The following is a 16,874-nucleotide window of genomic DNA, read 5'->3' on the forward strand; positions in this document are numbered from 1 at the left end:
GTTTAACCACTTAATCCAACCCTAAATTAAATTACTAAGCGAAATTCAACATAAGGCATTCATTATGTGATTAAGCATCACATACACCAATTACTCATAAACGATCATTAAGCATGAACGTAAATTAAGCGCAGAGACAATTAATCAAGCACTAAGCATGCGTGAATTAAAAGCAACAAATTCAAAGTAATTAGTGAAGAGGAAAAACTAAACAGAATTTAACAGTAATAATAGAACCTCAAAGAGAACTGTGCTTGATCCTCAAGGGAAAACAACGCTGCGGACTTAGCCTTCCATTAATCAAATAGAGAATGAAATTTTATTGATAAAACTAAAAGTCTGAACTGGAATTGTAAAAAAACGAAAATAAAAGAGAAAGAGAAGAGAGACTAAAACTAAAAACGAAAAATAGAAGAGAGAGAGGAGAGAGAGAGAGTCTCCCGCGAGGGAGAGAGGGAGCGTCCGCTAAACTAGAACCTTGGTGCTGTTATATAGTTTTTTTCAGCCCCAAAGCTTACAAATATGTTTTAAATCCAAGCCCATAAGTAAAATCAAATCAAATCTAGATAAGATAAGATCTAGATGAAATAATATCTAGATGAGATCAAATCTAAATAATATCTAGATAAGATAAGATCTAATTTTATACAATAAATTAGTCTGCCCTCTTCAAGTCCAAGCCCAATTCTAGATTCAAGCCCAATGCTTCATTAATTCCTGAAATTAGATTAAAAACATCAAATTAGCTGAATGGGTCCAAATAATAAAACTGCCTAATTAATTGACAATTAAGACCAATCAATAATTAAAATGGTGCAAAAAGGGTTTAGAAAATAGAAGAAAATGATGGCACATCAATTACATATTGGTGACTCCAACCTGATGAATCTGGTATTGCTTGAAGTTGAACAGCTGTTACAAGCCAATCAAAGATCACTTAAAGACTATCCTTCCATGCCATATCTTGAGAACGCAAATTTACTAACACATGCAGACAATGGCCTCATTTTGTCTGAGCTGAATTTCAACAATGAAGAACTTAGATCGGAATTCCTTAACCTTTTTTTTCTCAAATGACCAGTTTATTTATCGTACTAACTTGCCTTGCTTATTTTCCTCCTTTGTGTTTCGCTCTGGAATTTCAAGTTGTTATTAAAACCAGAACAATTTTTATGCCTACAGACCAACAAACACAAATTTATAACCAAATCATTCAGGTTGTCAATAAAAATGAAGGTGGAATGTTTTTCTTATATGGATATGGAGGTACAGGAAAAACATTTTTTTGGAAAACACTTGTAGCCTCATTGAGAGCTGACAATAAAATAGTTATTATGGTTGCTTCTAGCAACATAGCTTCTTTGTTATTGTCTAGAGGAAGAACAACACATTCAAAATTAAAAATTCCTATTCCGATATTTGAAGACTCGACATGCAATATTCATCAAGGAACACAATTGGCTAAATTATTGAATGAAGCAAGTCTTATCATTTGGGATGAAGCCCCCATGGCTCACAAATTCTATTTTGAAGCACTTGATCAAAGTCAAAGAGATGTTATTAAGGCGAAATCAAGTTCTGATAAAATCTTTGATGGTAAAGTTATGGTATTTGGTGGAGATTTCCGGCAGATTCTGTCAATCATTCCTAGGGGTAGCCGGTCTGACATTGTTAATGCAACTATAAATTCATCTTATCTATGGAATTATTGCCATGTTTTGACACTGTCGAAAAACATGCGTTTAGAAGTCAATATAGATGCAACAGACAAAGAAGAAACTTTAGCTTTTGCACAGTGGATCCTTGATATTGGTGATGGGATTGTTGGTAAGCAAAATGATGGTTATGGTTCAATTGAAATTCCAAAAGATCTGTTAATCACAGAATATGATGACCCATTCTATGCAATAGTTAATTCTATATTTCCAAATTTATCTCACCATCATACCAATCCTGAATACTTTCAATCTACAACGATATTAGCTTCCACAAATGAAACTTTACAACAAGTTAATGATTATATACTATCATTGATCCCAGGTGATTATAACATACTTCATCTAATTCTTATTATATATCAATTTGGATTGTATGTCATTCTTATGCAAGATTCTGCAGGATTAGTAATCAAATCTATTCAATATTTTATCTCCATACTGATCTTCTAATTTTTTATTCTTTTTATTCTTTATCTGATATGATAACCTGGAAAAAAAATCACAGGTGAACAAATGGAATATCTAAGTGTTGATTATGTGGACAAATCAGAAACACTAGAGAGTTCTCATTTCCGATCACTCACAACAGAATTTCTTAATTCATTAACAACATCCGGTCTACCAATCATAGCATCAAAATCAAAATTGGATCACCTATCATGTTGTTAAGAAACTTAGATCAAAGTTAAGGACTATGTATGTAATGACACTAGATTAATTGTTACAAGGTTAGCTAAACATGTGATTGCAGCTGATATAATTTCTGGCAAAAATATTGGTCAGAATGTTTATATTCCAAGAATGTCTATGTCTCCTTCACAATCCCCATGCCTTTTAAGATTTGAGAAGACAGTTCCCAATAATGCTTTCTTATGCAATGACAATTAACAAGTCCCAAGGTCAATCACTATCCTCAGTGGGGCTTTATTTACCTAAACCTGTCTTCTCACATGGACAATTATATGTGGCATTGTCAAGGGTAAAATAAAATAAAAGGCCTTAAAGTTTTAATACATGACAAAGACAAAAAAAATACAAATTCTACAACAATGTTGTCTTCAAAGAGGTCTTTGCGAATCTTAAAAGGTCAATCCAGTTTATATATATTCTCAATTATTATTTTGTATGCTATGATATTTGATAATTGCTTATTCATTCTTTAACATGCAATTAGATACAAAATGATAACAGGCAGCTTTCGACACATCAATTCAAGTACTGAGTCTGTCTTAACCAGGTGCACCATATCATATATACTATTTTTATGTCATGTCTTTCTGCATAGACCATCACAATCCAATAAACAAATAACTGAAAATATTGTTGCCTTGTGGTTGGTTGTCCTACATATAATAGGTCCATTTTTGGTGCAACCTTACAAAATAATCCAGGAAAAAAAGAGCTCAAGCCAAAAGTTCAAGATGTAGGCAGAAACATATCCTTTATTCATGTACTTGAATAAATATTTTATACAAGTGTTTTGGTTACACCATTCAATATTTAAATGTGCTTGGTATTTTTTCAGCAATTATGAATTATAGGGTACAATATATATGTTATCAATTATAATCTCTTTCTTGGTTATTGTCCCATCAACATTTCTTGACTTCTCATATTTCCTTTCTTCATACATGGAGATGCAAGCCTCAAAATTCCACATGAACCATGAACCACATGATTTTGCACTAATAATAATATTTGTCTTTGAATTTGCATCAATATCATCTGCAATAATTGCACCAACTTCTGAAATCGTTGTCATCCTAAAACTCTTTGCATGAACATTAATAGAGGATGGAAATGTCTAAGGAAAATGCATTTTTGTGATGTTTCATTGGATAATTGGTACTGTCTAGCAATCCAGTAACAATGTATATATGTGTGTGTGTGTGTGTGTGTGTGTGTGTGTGTGTGTATGTGTAACATAGAAAGCTAGCATTCAATATTGACAATGATCCAGAGGGAGTTGAATCATTCGATAATTGGTACTGTTCAGCAAATACATAAATAATTTAGAGGGCATTAATGTAAAAAAGACAATCGCACTTGAATCACATTATTCAATTAACTTGATTTAAGGCAAAAAAACTATATCATCGACTATTTAATACTCATCTTTGATTAATTGTTGTGCCACCAATTTGTAACATATATTGATTGATTAAATATTTAATCATTTCAGGAATAATAAATTTACTATGAAATACTATAAATACATTTAAACAGAAAACTAAAAAAAAAACTTTATCTTTAAATTCTTTAAAATTTTAATGTCAATGTAAATAAACAATTTAAATTTATTTTTACAAACACTTATTTAACAAAAAATAATATCTGAATTTTTCTTACAAATACAATCTAATTATTATCAATTACAGCATTTATCACGTTTTCCATATAATCATCAGCATTTTCACAAAAAAAAAAAAAAGATTTTCTTGCCTACATCTTTGAAGATATATATATTGCTCATGACATTCAGCGACAAAACAATACTTAGTCTCTATCTAGCACCACAACAATATTGACAATGATTCAACTCCCTCTACATGTCCAATCTATTGGATCAGCATTCAATATTCCACGATTTCCAATTTACTTGGCACGCCTCGTGTCACACCTTTTGGCTAACCAGGACTTTACTGCCTCATTTTTTCTACAAACGCCATTTTCTTACAAACATTCACCTCTTAAGACTTTCCTAAAAAACAATAGCGACTGGGCTCCGACTATGAGTTCAGACTCATCGACCGCTTCAAACAAAGTAAATGTCAAACCAAAAACTCTGTTAGTTAGTCCATCTTTTAAAAATTCGTCCCAAATTGCATTACCTAATTTCTAGACTACTCTTTCCAATTTCGACTTCTATTTGTGATTCTATGATGAAATTTATTATCTACATTCCAAATTTCCTCACTTGGTTGCGGAATCCTTACCGGGTTTTTCTTCTTTCTCAGTTCATCTTTTCAATGCATGCACCGATATATTTTATGTTTTATAGTTGACGTTCATTCGACATTTCTAAAATTATTCTAGATTATGGACTATATTGATTATTTGGACTGTTGTTTTTGTATGACCTTCAGTTTGTGCATCTTTATCTGCCTTAGAGATTTATCTTTTTTTTCATGCATGTTGGGATGCATTCTCGATCATTGCTTCAACTACTCTAACCCTGCTTCCTCTGTTTTTGTCTTTTCTCAGTTTGTTTTTCATTTTTTTATCTCCATCACTTGCACTGTAATTTTTCACCTGGTCACACGTTCCATTTTGTGGAGGCTTTGCTTTTACTTCAAGCTTTCTTGCTTCTTAGATTTCATTCCTGTTCTTGGTTACTGTTATCGTCCATGCCTAAAACTGCCACATCACAACTTAGATCTTAATTGAATTTTCTAGCTTACTAAACCATATTAAATAATTTTAGATTACGGACTATACTGATTATTTCAACTTTTATTTTCATATGGTGTTGATTTGTGCATGTTAATCTCCCTCATGAAATTTTGTTATTCATCATTGTATCAGCGTTATAATGAAAACACTATTATTGTGTTGTCGACCAATGCCACAATTAAAGAGGGCCACCCTGTACTATGATATATAGTTACTTATGTTGGCTTTCATTCACAACAAATATGTCGTTTGATTATTTTATTTTCTATGTAGTTGTTTGGTTATTCATATTTTTTCCTTGTATTGATTTCTTCAGCTGGAGACGAGTTTTTCTTACATACATTTTTAAATCATTCCAAAAAGCTGAAATATTGTTTAATTCCCTGTATGTTTGATCAGCAATTGCAGAAGGTTATATGCATCTAAATGTCCTAATCTAGAATTACACATACCTCTAAAATGACTAAACATAATTACAATCTATATCTTCATTTCTATTAGATCATGCCATTTTTGTATCATTTTAGCAAGCTGGAATGTTGTTTAATTTCCTCCATGTTTGATCAGCAATGCCAGAACCTAATATATTGTTTCGACAATTTTACTGCTAATTTAGAATTGCATATGCCTCTAAAATTACTAAACATAATTACACTTTCTGTACCTACTTGATAGATTAAATTTAATTGCTTTATTTCTTCCTAAGTCCACATGTCTATCTGAATAACACAGCAGTGTTGCTTTTTATGTGCAATCTCATTCTAGGTGGAACTTCCATTTATTAGAAAACCAACAATCATGCAGTTTAGAGCCACGTTCCACAATGATAGGGTAATATTGCATTGAAACTCATTTCTTCTTTCCTTTTTTTTTTGCAGCTTATTTATTTTAATTTTTCACACAATATTTTCTTGCAGGACATCATAAAAGTCCCGTTTTTTTACCACATTCAGTGGGCACCAGAATATCCCGAATATGTCCGCTTCAAATATAATGGAGTTGTATACCAAATCCAAGTCAGACTCCATAAGGGAAAAGTTTTCTTTGGTGAAGGACTGAAACAGTTTAGACAAGAATTAGCCATTTATGAATCTACCATCATTCATTTCTTTGCCATCGACCACATCTCGGTATTCGACCTTCATTTCAGTCCACCAATGGAAAAGCAGGAAGACCATGGATGATATCCAGGCAGCATATTTGGACACTTGAGATAACGCAGTCAATGATTGACGCACCACACCCTTTGGTAATGATGACAAAATGTTTATTATGACTTATATAAATACAAACTTAAATATAATTATTATTTATCCCCTTTTGCAGAATCTTCCAAGCTGTGTAACTATACATCTAAATGGCTGCGATCAACACATGACAATCCTTAGAAGATTAGGGCCTCTATTACAGTGGAATGTTATTGTTCTTGATATTGGAATTGAGGAAAAATATGTTGTGCAACCTTGGTATAAATTCCTTGAAGAAAGTGATTTTTATAATTCTACTACAAACATCATGAACAAATTTGGGAAATTATTATTAGAAGTCAAAAGGATTGGGACAACAATGATAATGATAGTGACTAAATTAAGTTTAGGTTGTTTGTTTTGTTTATTAACATTGCCTTGGTCAATGAGTAATCTAGCTTTTTTTTAAAATGCAAACAATCTAATTATTATTAATGTTACATATATTTTTATTTTCGTCCTATTTTTCATTTTAATACTGTATTATAGAATAAATAAATATTCATACAAAATAAACTACAAGTGACCCGTGCATACACATGGGTTACACATGGGTTACCAACTAGTATTCATATAAATCCAGTTCTACTTTCAAACATTATTAAACCGTAAGTTTTTGTTTTACCTATTGCATGACCAAATCTAATTTTGAAATACATTTTTTTGTCGTTTTTTCCCTTTTTTTTTTTACTTTCCTTGTTGCTTTTTTTTTTTTTTTTTGCTTGGCTGTTGGCTCCTTCTTGCATTTTGTTTGGTTAAATAATTTTAGATAGCGGATTTTTAAGAAGGAAGATAAACTGATGTAAAATTATTTTAATCTAATAAATAATTTCGAGTTTGAATATTGAATATATAATTATATTAAATATTTAAAGAAAGAATTTGTTGTAAATAATAATTCTGTAAGACTCAAACATAATTATTTTCGTAAAGATATTTATAGTTTGGAAAAAAAAATGATGAAGATATTTTTTTTACTCATGATACTTATTCCTTTTTATCAGTGTGCAATAAAATAAACGAGAGAAAGGGCTAAAATGTGTGTGGGTTCCATGTGATGAATTTTTTTACACTCGTGTAGGTATAAAAGTTCCGGTGCAATGAAGCTTTTATTATTGTTGTACAAGGAGAGAAAAATGAGTGACAATGTATATGAAAAGACTAAAAAAGCGCTATTAAATAATCGGTTTTTTTATGCATTTTCTTCTATCATAAAAGTGGAAAAGAAAAGTAAATATGCTTTTTTTTATTTCTTTTCGTTTGGTATTTAACCAAATGAGAGGATAAAAGTGGAAAGAAAAGTAAATATGCTTTTTTTTATTATTTCTTTTCCTTTGTTATTTAACCAAATGAGAGAATATTCTATTTTTCTTGGCTTATTTTTCTTTCTATTTTCTATTTAGAACCCTTTTAAACAAACTATAAAATCTACTCATTTTCAATTTTATTTTTATTTTCTTTATTATCATTATTGTTTATTTAATCCTCAAGTACAGGCTTAGCTACTTGTTCCTTGTCCTGTGCTGCCCTACCACATGACCACATGGCCACGAACTTACTATATTAAACTTGTGCACAAGATTTTCCTCTTAGTTAAGTTAAAGTTGAACATGGACTTAGGAAATTAAAATCTAGAAACTGATTAATTCTGCCACCGTTTGTGTGTTATTAATGCCATGTCACATGCTTCTCTTGGAAATCCTAAAAACGACTTTGTTTCAGACCATCAACTCGGTTAAAATAAAATAAAAAAAAGCATAGCAATAAAATAATTAAGCCATGAGTTTGAACAGTACAATTGTAATGTACGAGGGTACCTGACTGTTAGGGCGGTTTGCATTGGAAACCAATGCAGTCAGAACCTATCAATGACTTTAATCTAGCAATTAGCAAAATATGTTTAAAAATTAGTACTCCAATGTACTTGAAGGATCTCAGTCGTAGTCACCCGTGATTTAAATAAACCAACCCCACATGAGAAACTAGAAAATAAGGGGAAAAAAAAATACTGATCCGAAAAAAAAAACTATTTTTGATCATCATAACATCTATATGAAATGTATCTATTCAATAATTTGATTAAGTACTTTTAATAAAATAATTTTTTAATCATATTTTTTTCACGTGAAAAGTTCAAATCTAAAACCTTAAAAGAATTAAGTTCAACGATTTGTTAATATCGATATAAATTATTTAATTAGGAGCTATAAGAATTTAAAATAGATTTTTTATTAAAATATATTATATACTAATATATTTTTATTATCTTGATTTTTCATGTATTTTAGTATATTTTTAAATTAAAAACTACATATTAATTTCTTAATTAATATACTTAAAACATTAATTTACATGATCCGTGATGTTTAGAGTAACATCAATCATTCACTAGGCTATAATTAAGGTGGACCACTTTAGTCCCCTATAAGCTATCTGTTCTAAATTATTAGTTTTTTTTTTAATTAAGAATATCAGTGACTGAATAAGTGACTTAAATATTGTCAGAGAGATAATGTTAATTGTTAAGCATCTTCTACAACGAGGCTAAACTCTTACACACCTTTGACTTTGATTTACCTTATTAAGTATACCGAATTGAAAGTTGTTTTTATGGGCAACTTGCTTGATATATGAATTTAAATTTAATTTTTAAATGATTAATATTTTCATGTTATCATTTAATTAAAAATTATTTTAAATATAACTTTTAAAATAATTAGTATAAAAGTCAAACATTTTACATTATATAATAATTCATGATTACAAAAAAGTATAAAAAAAATATTTGCATTATCAATATATTCTAAATAAATTCTTGTATTATTTTTTAAAGGAGTCTTGAAAGGTACTACATTAAGGCACGAGAAATATATCCTCTAAAAGAATTTCAGTAACCTTAAAAATTAAGTATTGAATAATTTATATTTTATAAACAATTAATATTTTAATAAGAAAACTGTTTTTGTTTTTATTTTCTTAACTAATATTGTAAAGTATTTCACTGTACTGAACTGCATTTACTAATAGTGGCAAGGTTGCTAATGTAGGATGTTTTGAATAGCCAGTCAATTGACCAGTGGTACTCTTCACCATAAAGAAATTAGAGAGCTGGTACAATTTACCTCAGAACATCTTTATATCCTCAAGGAAAAATATTTTAAATTCATTTCTACTTGGAAATTGTAACTACACTCTGCTCATGGTCTTTGACCATCATAATGTCTCTCAGGTTCCAATTGATGAATGCCTTTTCATGATTCAATTCGTGAAGGTTATGTTACTTTGAAGGGGGAGGAACCTTAATTTACTGCATCATCATTAGTTTGCTACTGGATGAAAATATAACGCTTTTTTTGGTCATATGATACGAGTTTTTGATAGTAGCTGTAGGATTAGAATGTTAATCTCATGAATAAGTTACAGAATGCCAAAACTTTCAACTATAGAAGATCAGACAACAAAGTCTCATCTGATTAGGTGTAATCGACTATATAAATCATACAAAGTCATCCTCTAGCTGAAATGTCCTTGTTGATTATACATGAATTATAACAACTTCAAATGTCCTTGTTGATCTTCATCTCTCCCTTTTTCACAAGACTAAATAAAAATCATGTAATTACTCAAGATGGTTCTGGTTAAAAACCATTCAGTCTATTGCCAAACATTAAGGCTCAAGAGTTAGTGAATTGGACAACGAAAGTCATAATCATATTCCTTGCTTCATAAATCCCAAAAGGGTGTTCTATTACATCTAAATAAATGAATTCACTCACTCTCATACATTGGATTTGTTGTAAGGTACAAAAGTAAAACAAAAGAACAAAAAAGAAAAAAAAAAGGATAAATATTGCAATATTAATATATGCTATACTATCTGCACAATGGACTTTGAGGATGGTGAGAATAAGCAAGTTGGTTTTCTGAGCAGTACTCAATCATCATCTCTTCAATGCTAAGTCTACATTCTTGGGATGAAAACATGTCCTCCTTTCCTTCCACCATCTTCAAGATGCTCTCAAAAGCTGCAACTTCACAAGGAATCCTCAGAACACCCGTTTGCTGAAAGCCGAATTCTTCTTCTGCTTCTCTGAGGAGAATCTGAAAGGCTTGGTGACCCAAATGTTCAGTTGGTATAGTGAACCTCTTGAGCTCTTCACCAACACAAACAGCTAGGTACCCTTTTGGGACAACATTGCTTGACCCTCCTTCACGTTCTGATAGGGAAAGTGTTCTCTTGAGAAACTTCATGCTCTTGCTTGTGGTAGAGGTAGCCGTGGCGATAGTGGTAGTGCTTTTTGATGAGTTGGCTATTTTTCTCCATTTCTTGAGGATCTCTTTCAGTCTAACAATTTCTCTTATTTTGTTAGATTTCTTTAGATCCACAGAAGACATGGTGCCTCTTTTTTTAGGGTATGGTGTGGATTAGTCTTTTGGGGAGGCTCTTTGGTTTTTGTTTTTTTTTTCTACTGACTTGGCTATATTGGAGTGCATGCTATCAATATTTATAGGCTTGAGACCATGGAAACTCTCGTTTCCCAATGATGAGAGAAGTTTTTCTTTTGTTTTCTAAGTGAAGAATATAATAATCACCACTTGAATTCTGTGTGTCCATATACAAGCATGAGAAAATCAGCAACAGAGTTTTCCTGTTAGGAGTTAAATGGTAATGTTTACAATGCATCATCACCTAAAAAATGGGGATGATTGACATGTAACTTGTTAGAGCTAACTATATTTTAAGCTACAAACAAGGAATTCACGGCTTGTTAACAAACAAAGAGAATAGTACAAGGAATTCCTCTTGTAACTGAATTGCAGTCATGTAACTTATCCCTGGTACACCTCTGTCATCACTGATATCTCTTTATATTGGTTGTTTGTTATGCATTATGGTAACAAAGAAGATAGTAAAGGATAAATATTTGAGTTTCAGGATAAAAAATTATCGTGCTTTAATTGATTGACAATGAATGACACAAATAAAATAATATATTTTTAAAAAAATATTTTTTTAATATTAATTATTTTGATATAATTTACATTTATTATTATATTTTCTGATAGTTCAAAATATAAAATATATACAAGTAAGCTAGTTAGTTGATAATGTAACTTTAAAATATATGGCATAATAAGATTGAGGTAATTAGTAGATAATGTGAATTCAAAATAGATGATATGATCTAATAGCTAATGTGATTTCAAAAAACAAGACATGATATCTTTGGTTGTTGCAACTAGCACATAATGCTAGAGAAACAAGAGAGAAGTAAAGATATGAGTGTCTTTTGAATACTTTATACCTAAGACAAAAAATTATTCAACAAGTTAAGTTTATATCCTATCATCATCGTGTTTCTGGCCCATATTATATTTTTTAAATAAATGTGGAACAAAAATATTTTCAGGTTTTACATTAAAAAAACATCAAATCTACATTTTCAGGTTTTGGATTCTTTATTGTTTTTTCATCATAGTTGTAAAACCTAGTTTGGTCTGGCCGGTCGGACCAGTCCAATAGGGATCCGGTGGCCTAATCGGGCCGGTTCCACTATTGGATCGGCCACACGATTGATCCGGTCAAACCCGATCAGCTAGGTCATCGAATCTCGGTTGGACCGATCTAACCCAACCGATTTTACAAAAAATATAAAAAAAAAATGGATTACCTCTACGACTCCGTTTTGATGTCTCACTATTATCAATTGTTATTTTGAATTTTGGAGTATGAATTGACTTTTCTTACTCAATTAATGTTAGTTATATACTTATATATAATAGATACATATATAATTTTGAATTTTTAATATATATCGGGTCAAACCGGGGCAAATTATTGACCCATTGGTTAGACCATTGACTCACTACCTTGACCAGGTCAATGACCGGATCGAGTTTCACAACTATGCTTTTCATTGAATTTCAATCCAAGAAGGCCAACTACTATTTTCAGTTTTATTCTTGTGCTTTTTAACTACTTCAAATTCCAAAGTTCAACTTATAGGACTACTTCAAATTCCAAAGTTCAACTTATAGGATTGGCCATGTAATGTCTTATTGCATTTACATGTAAAAAAATCTATTTAATAAGAGAATTTGTGTTTAATTATCTTTATGTATAATTTTTTTTTGAGCAAGCGACAATCACATGCTGCATGTGGGATTAGTCTTTGATCCATCCAATAGATTGAGGGACTCCAATGATTTTTAACCGAGACAAAAAAAAAAAAAACCAAAGTTCATAAGTAAATTAAGAGACAGACTGGGTTCACTTTAGAAAGCTTTGACCTCACTTAATTTCTAAACTTATATACAAGATAATGAGTTGAAATCTTTAAATAAATCAATAAGTATATAATTTATATTTATATTTATTATTATTATTATTATTTAAGTAAGCTTAAACCTACCTTAACTCTATTGTGAAATAGACTATATTGCGAATTAGACTTCAATTTTTTTTATAACTAAAATGCTTGTTTGACCTTATTAATAGTATTTGGTTAGTAAATTTGTTTTAGTAGTTAGTAGTCGTTTTTAAACCTTACTTGAAGGAACTTTCTAAAACACCACAACCTCTTGACCTAAATATAAGCAACAAAAAAATTATTATTTTTTACTTAAATATAAGTAAATTTTAATTTGATTCTATTTAATGATATCATTCCAAAAATAAATTTTAATTAATTGTAATTATAATTTCAATTATTCCTATCATGTTTCAATGAAGGACACTTTAGGAGAAAAATATTTTTAAATGTCATTAGAAAAATTAAATGACATTAATTAACTTTCTTAATCCCATGTAAGTTAGTTAAATTTACTTCTAGAAGTAGTACCTTGAGGCTTCTAGTTTTATTTTTATTTTTCTTACCCTTAAAGTATTTATTAAATTTCTTTTTTATTCTTTTTGATATAAAGTAATATTTCATTATATAATTTTTTTTCTCCTTATACTCACAAGTTAGAATTTTATTATTTTTACCTTTTCTTTGCATAAGATGAGATTATCTTATTTTTACCCTTTTATTACATAAGATTTTTTTTAATGATATGATGATAGATAATAAGATTATTTTATTTTATTTTCATTGATATTTTTTTTAAAATATTTTTATATTACACAATCTATTTTAACAATTATAATATTTACAATATTAGTTTTATAATTCCAGCGTTATACTTGTTGCTATTGATAGATGATAGAATATTTTTTTTTATTGTTTGAATATTTTTATATAGCACTATTTATTTTAAGAATTTAACTTTAATGTCAATACATTGACAATGTAAATTGTCATCAAGGACGGAGTTAGGAAACAAATAGGGGCTGAATTTTTTTTACATTAATTACCTAAATATTTAACTTCTATCAAATAAATATTTAATAAGTAATTATTTTTATAAAATCATTTATTAGTTTTACATGTAATTTTTTATTTTATTTTATAAGATACAAGAATAAGACAGATGTATTAATTTATTTCAAAAGATTATTGCTAAAAATTATATATTATAACTCGTATAAATTTTTAATTTAAAGTTTTGAAATTTTTTTTTGTCTCACAAATATAATAACAATCAAAGTGAACTCATAATAATCATTCACTTTAGTTTAACTTAAAAAAATAATTTTAAAATAAGCGTTAGATAGAATTTGCATCCTAAAATAAGAAAATTAATTTTTGTAAAAGCAAAAGCATTTTAAACAAACATACTAAAAAAACATAAAATTAGTTATTTTATTAAAACAATTTTTTTAACAAATAAATTTAAACAAACTGATCCAATAATCTCACAATTGAGAAAATAAACAAACTCATCAAATATAATAATAACTAACAGAGGTAAAATTTTATAATATTTATATATAATATAATAAAATATGGTTATAATATAATATTAATAATTAAATTATTAATAAATAAATAAAGACTTCTAATAATACACAAAGGAAAATTAACCTAAAAAATAACAATTGATATATAAATAGACACAGTCTTGGACCTAAAAAATAACAATTGATATATAAATAGACACGGTCTTGGCTGGAATTAGATCGAACAGTTGACGGACCCGCGCAAAAAGGTCTCAATGCAAGTACAGCTGGTTGGAGAACATGCCAAGCTGGGATTATTGACACATTTAAATTTTTACTTATACTTATATCTTTGGGTTAAGATTGCAGTGGGAAAAAAAAAATCCCTGGATTAAGATTATATAATCATTAAGTAACAATAAGAAGCGTGGATGAGGGGGCCTACAACACCTGTGTGCACATACATTCGTTCTTTCCTCTAATTCAATTTAAATTACTTTAAAATAATTATTTTAAAAATTAATAAATTTATTATAAATGATAATTTATAATTAAATGATTTTGTAAAACTTTATTAGTTTATATTTTTTCTCTTATTTTAATCATTATACTATTAACATAATGAGAGTACGATATCTATTTAAAATCTGTTATTTTTATTAAATTTTAAATTTGATTAGAAATATTTTAAGATATAGTATAATTTGAATACTAGAATACACAATATGAAGAAAAAATTGAAACTAAAACAAAATATAATTAAAATAATTTATCTACAAATGAAAAATTACAAGAGTTTAAAATTAAGTCTTAATTTCACTTTTATTCCATTATGTTTTGTAGTTGTTTTATTTTGATGTATTAAGTTTTAAAAGTTTCATTCTAGTCCTTTATGTTTTCAAAATATATTATTTTGATCATTTTTTAATTTTTTGTAAAAAATGTTAGTGTTCCGTTAACTTTTAAATTTTAAAATGGTTTAATATTACTTTTGGTTCATTATATTTTTAAGTTATTTCACTTTGGTACATTAAGTTTAACAAACTCATTTTATTTACGAATATGCCGTCATGTTTTCGAAATATACCATTTTGGTAATTTTTTTTTCAAATTTTTGTGAGAAACATTAGTGTCTGTCAATATTTTAAATTTTAAAATAGTTAAATTAACATAATGACGACTAGAAATGGTCACTATCTTTTTCTTATTTAAAAAATTAAAAACCACTAAGTAAATGAAGAAAAGATGAATTTGAAACCACGAATAACAATAACCTTCACTCTCATATTATTATTATTATTATTATTATTTAATTTTATCATTTAATAATGATAATATTCACAAATTTATTATTGTTATTTTAGTTATTTATTTATTTTTAAATAAAGTAAAGATAATGACATTTTTTAGTCATCACTATGTAAATTTAATTATTTAAAAAATTTATTATCACTTTTGGTCTATTATGCTTCACAGTTGTTTCACTTTGGTATATTATATTTTAAAAATTTTGTTATGGTCCTTTATATTTTTAAAATGTATCATTTAGGTCATTGTTTAAATTTATAAATTAATAAAACACTAACATTTCTAACGAAAAGTTGAAAAAATGACCAAACAAATACATTTTAAAAACATAAAGGACCATAATAAAATTTTTAAAACTTAATATACTAAAATGAAACAATTGTAAAATATAATGGACCAAAAGTGACATTAAGCCTAAAATTAATCAACTAGTAAAACTATAAATATCCCAAAATATATTGTTATCAATAAAATAATATAAAATTTTCATATAAACTTGTTCATTTTTGTCATTTTATATTTATCCGCTACTTCAACATATTATTTTATTAAATACTTATAATTTAATAAAACCACTAAATGAATATTAACTTTTAGTCACTAACTAGTTTTTCAACTTCCAGTTATTTTTTAAATTTTCATATAACTTTTTGATTAATTTGTCAAACATAACCTAATTTCTAAGTATCGATGAACGGTTTAATTTATACTCACCCTTGTCTCTTAGCTACATCTACATATTTTTAAAGATTCTATTAAAATCTTTAGATTTGATTTTAAACAACTAAATAAAATAAAAAAACATTGAGATAACATTTATTGCACTATTTTTAACACAGTACATACTTTAATTTCATTACTACAAAATCGTCGCTAGGTTAACATTGATTTTTGATAAAACCGATGTTAATAAAACGTGGTGACATATTCATAAATAAAATGAGTTTGTTAACATCGGCTTTTCAAAAACCGATGTTAACATCACTTTGTTAAAATCGGTTTTTTGAAAAATCGATGTTGGGAAATGATAAGTTAACATTGGTTTTTTGAAACCAATGTTACGAAATGATAAGTTAACATCTAGTAAGTGAAAACCGATGTTAACGAACTTGGTTTTTTAAAATATATATTGCCTCCTCACCCTAGTTGACTTACTCTCTCATGCCTCTTCCTCTCCGTCTCAGCTCCTCCACTCACGGTGTCGTTCTCGTGCCTCCACTTCGTTCGCGTCCACTCTCTTTCTGATAGAGGACTATCCAAGGAGGAAGAGTTTGGCTTGGGTGGACTCAACATGGATGGACCAATGACTTGAACAAGGAGTAAGAGATTTCAAGAAGAGCTTGGTGAGAGACTAAATTCTCTCATGGAAGGAAGAGAAGAAAAAGC

At 28.6% G+C, this 16,874-nt stretch overlaps 1 protein-coding gene across 1 annotated transcript; it reads right to left on the minus strand.

Moving 5' to 3' along the window:
* Positions 1 to 10,047: 10,047 nt before the first annotated feature.
* Positions 10,048 to 10,934, minus strand: LOC114393091 (auxin-responsive protein SAUR50-like). The gene has a single exon (XM_028354351.1). It carries the CDS (start codon positions 10,751 to 10,753, stop codon positions 10,232 to 10,234), a length of 522 nt encoding a protein of 173 aa, XP_028210152.1. The 5' UTR covers positions 10,754 to 10,934; the 3' UTR covers positions 10,048 to 10,231.
* Positions 10,935 to 16,874: the final 5,940 nt, after the last annotated feature.

The sequence above is a fragment of the Glycine soja genome, chromosome 17 (genome assembly GCF_004193775.1).
Source record: "Glycine soja cultivar W05 chromosome 17, ASM419377v2, whole genome shotgun sequence".
Lineage (NCBI taxonomy): Eukaryota > Viridiplantae > Streptophyta > Magnoliopsida > Fabales > Fabaceae > Glycine > Glycine soja.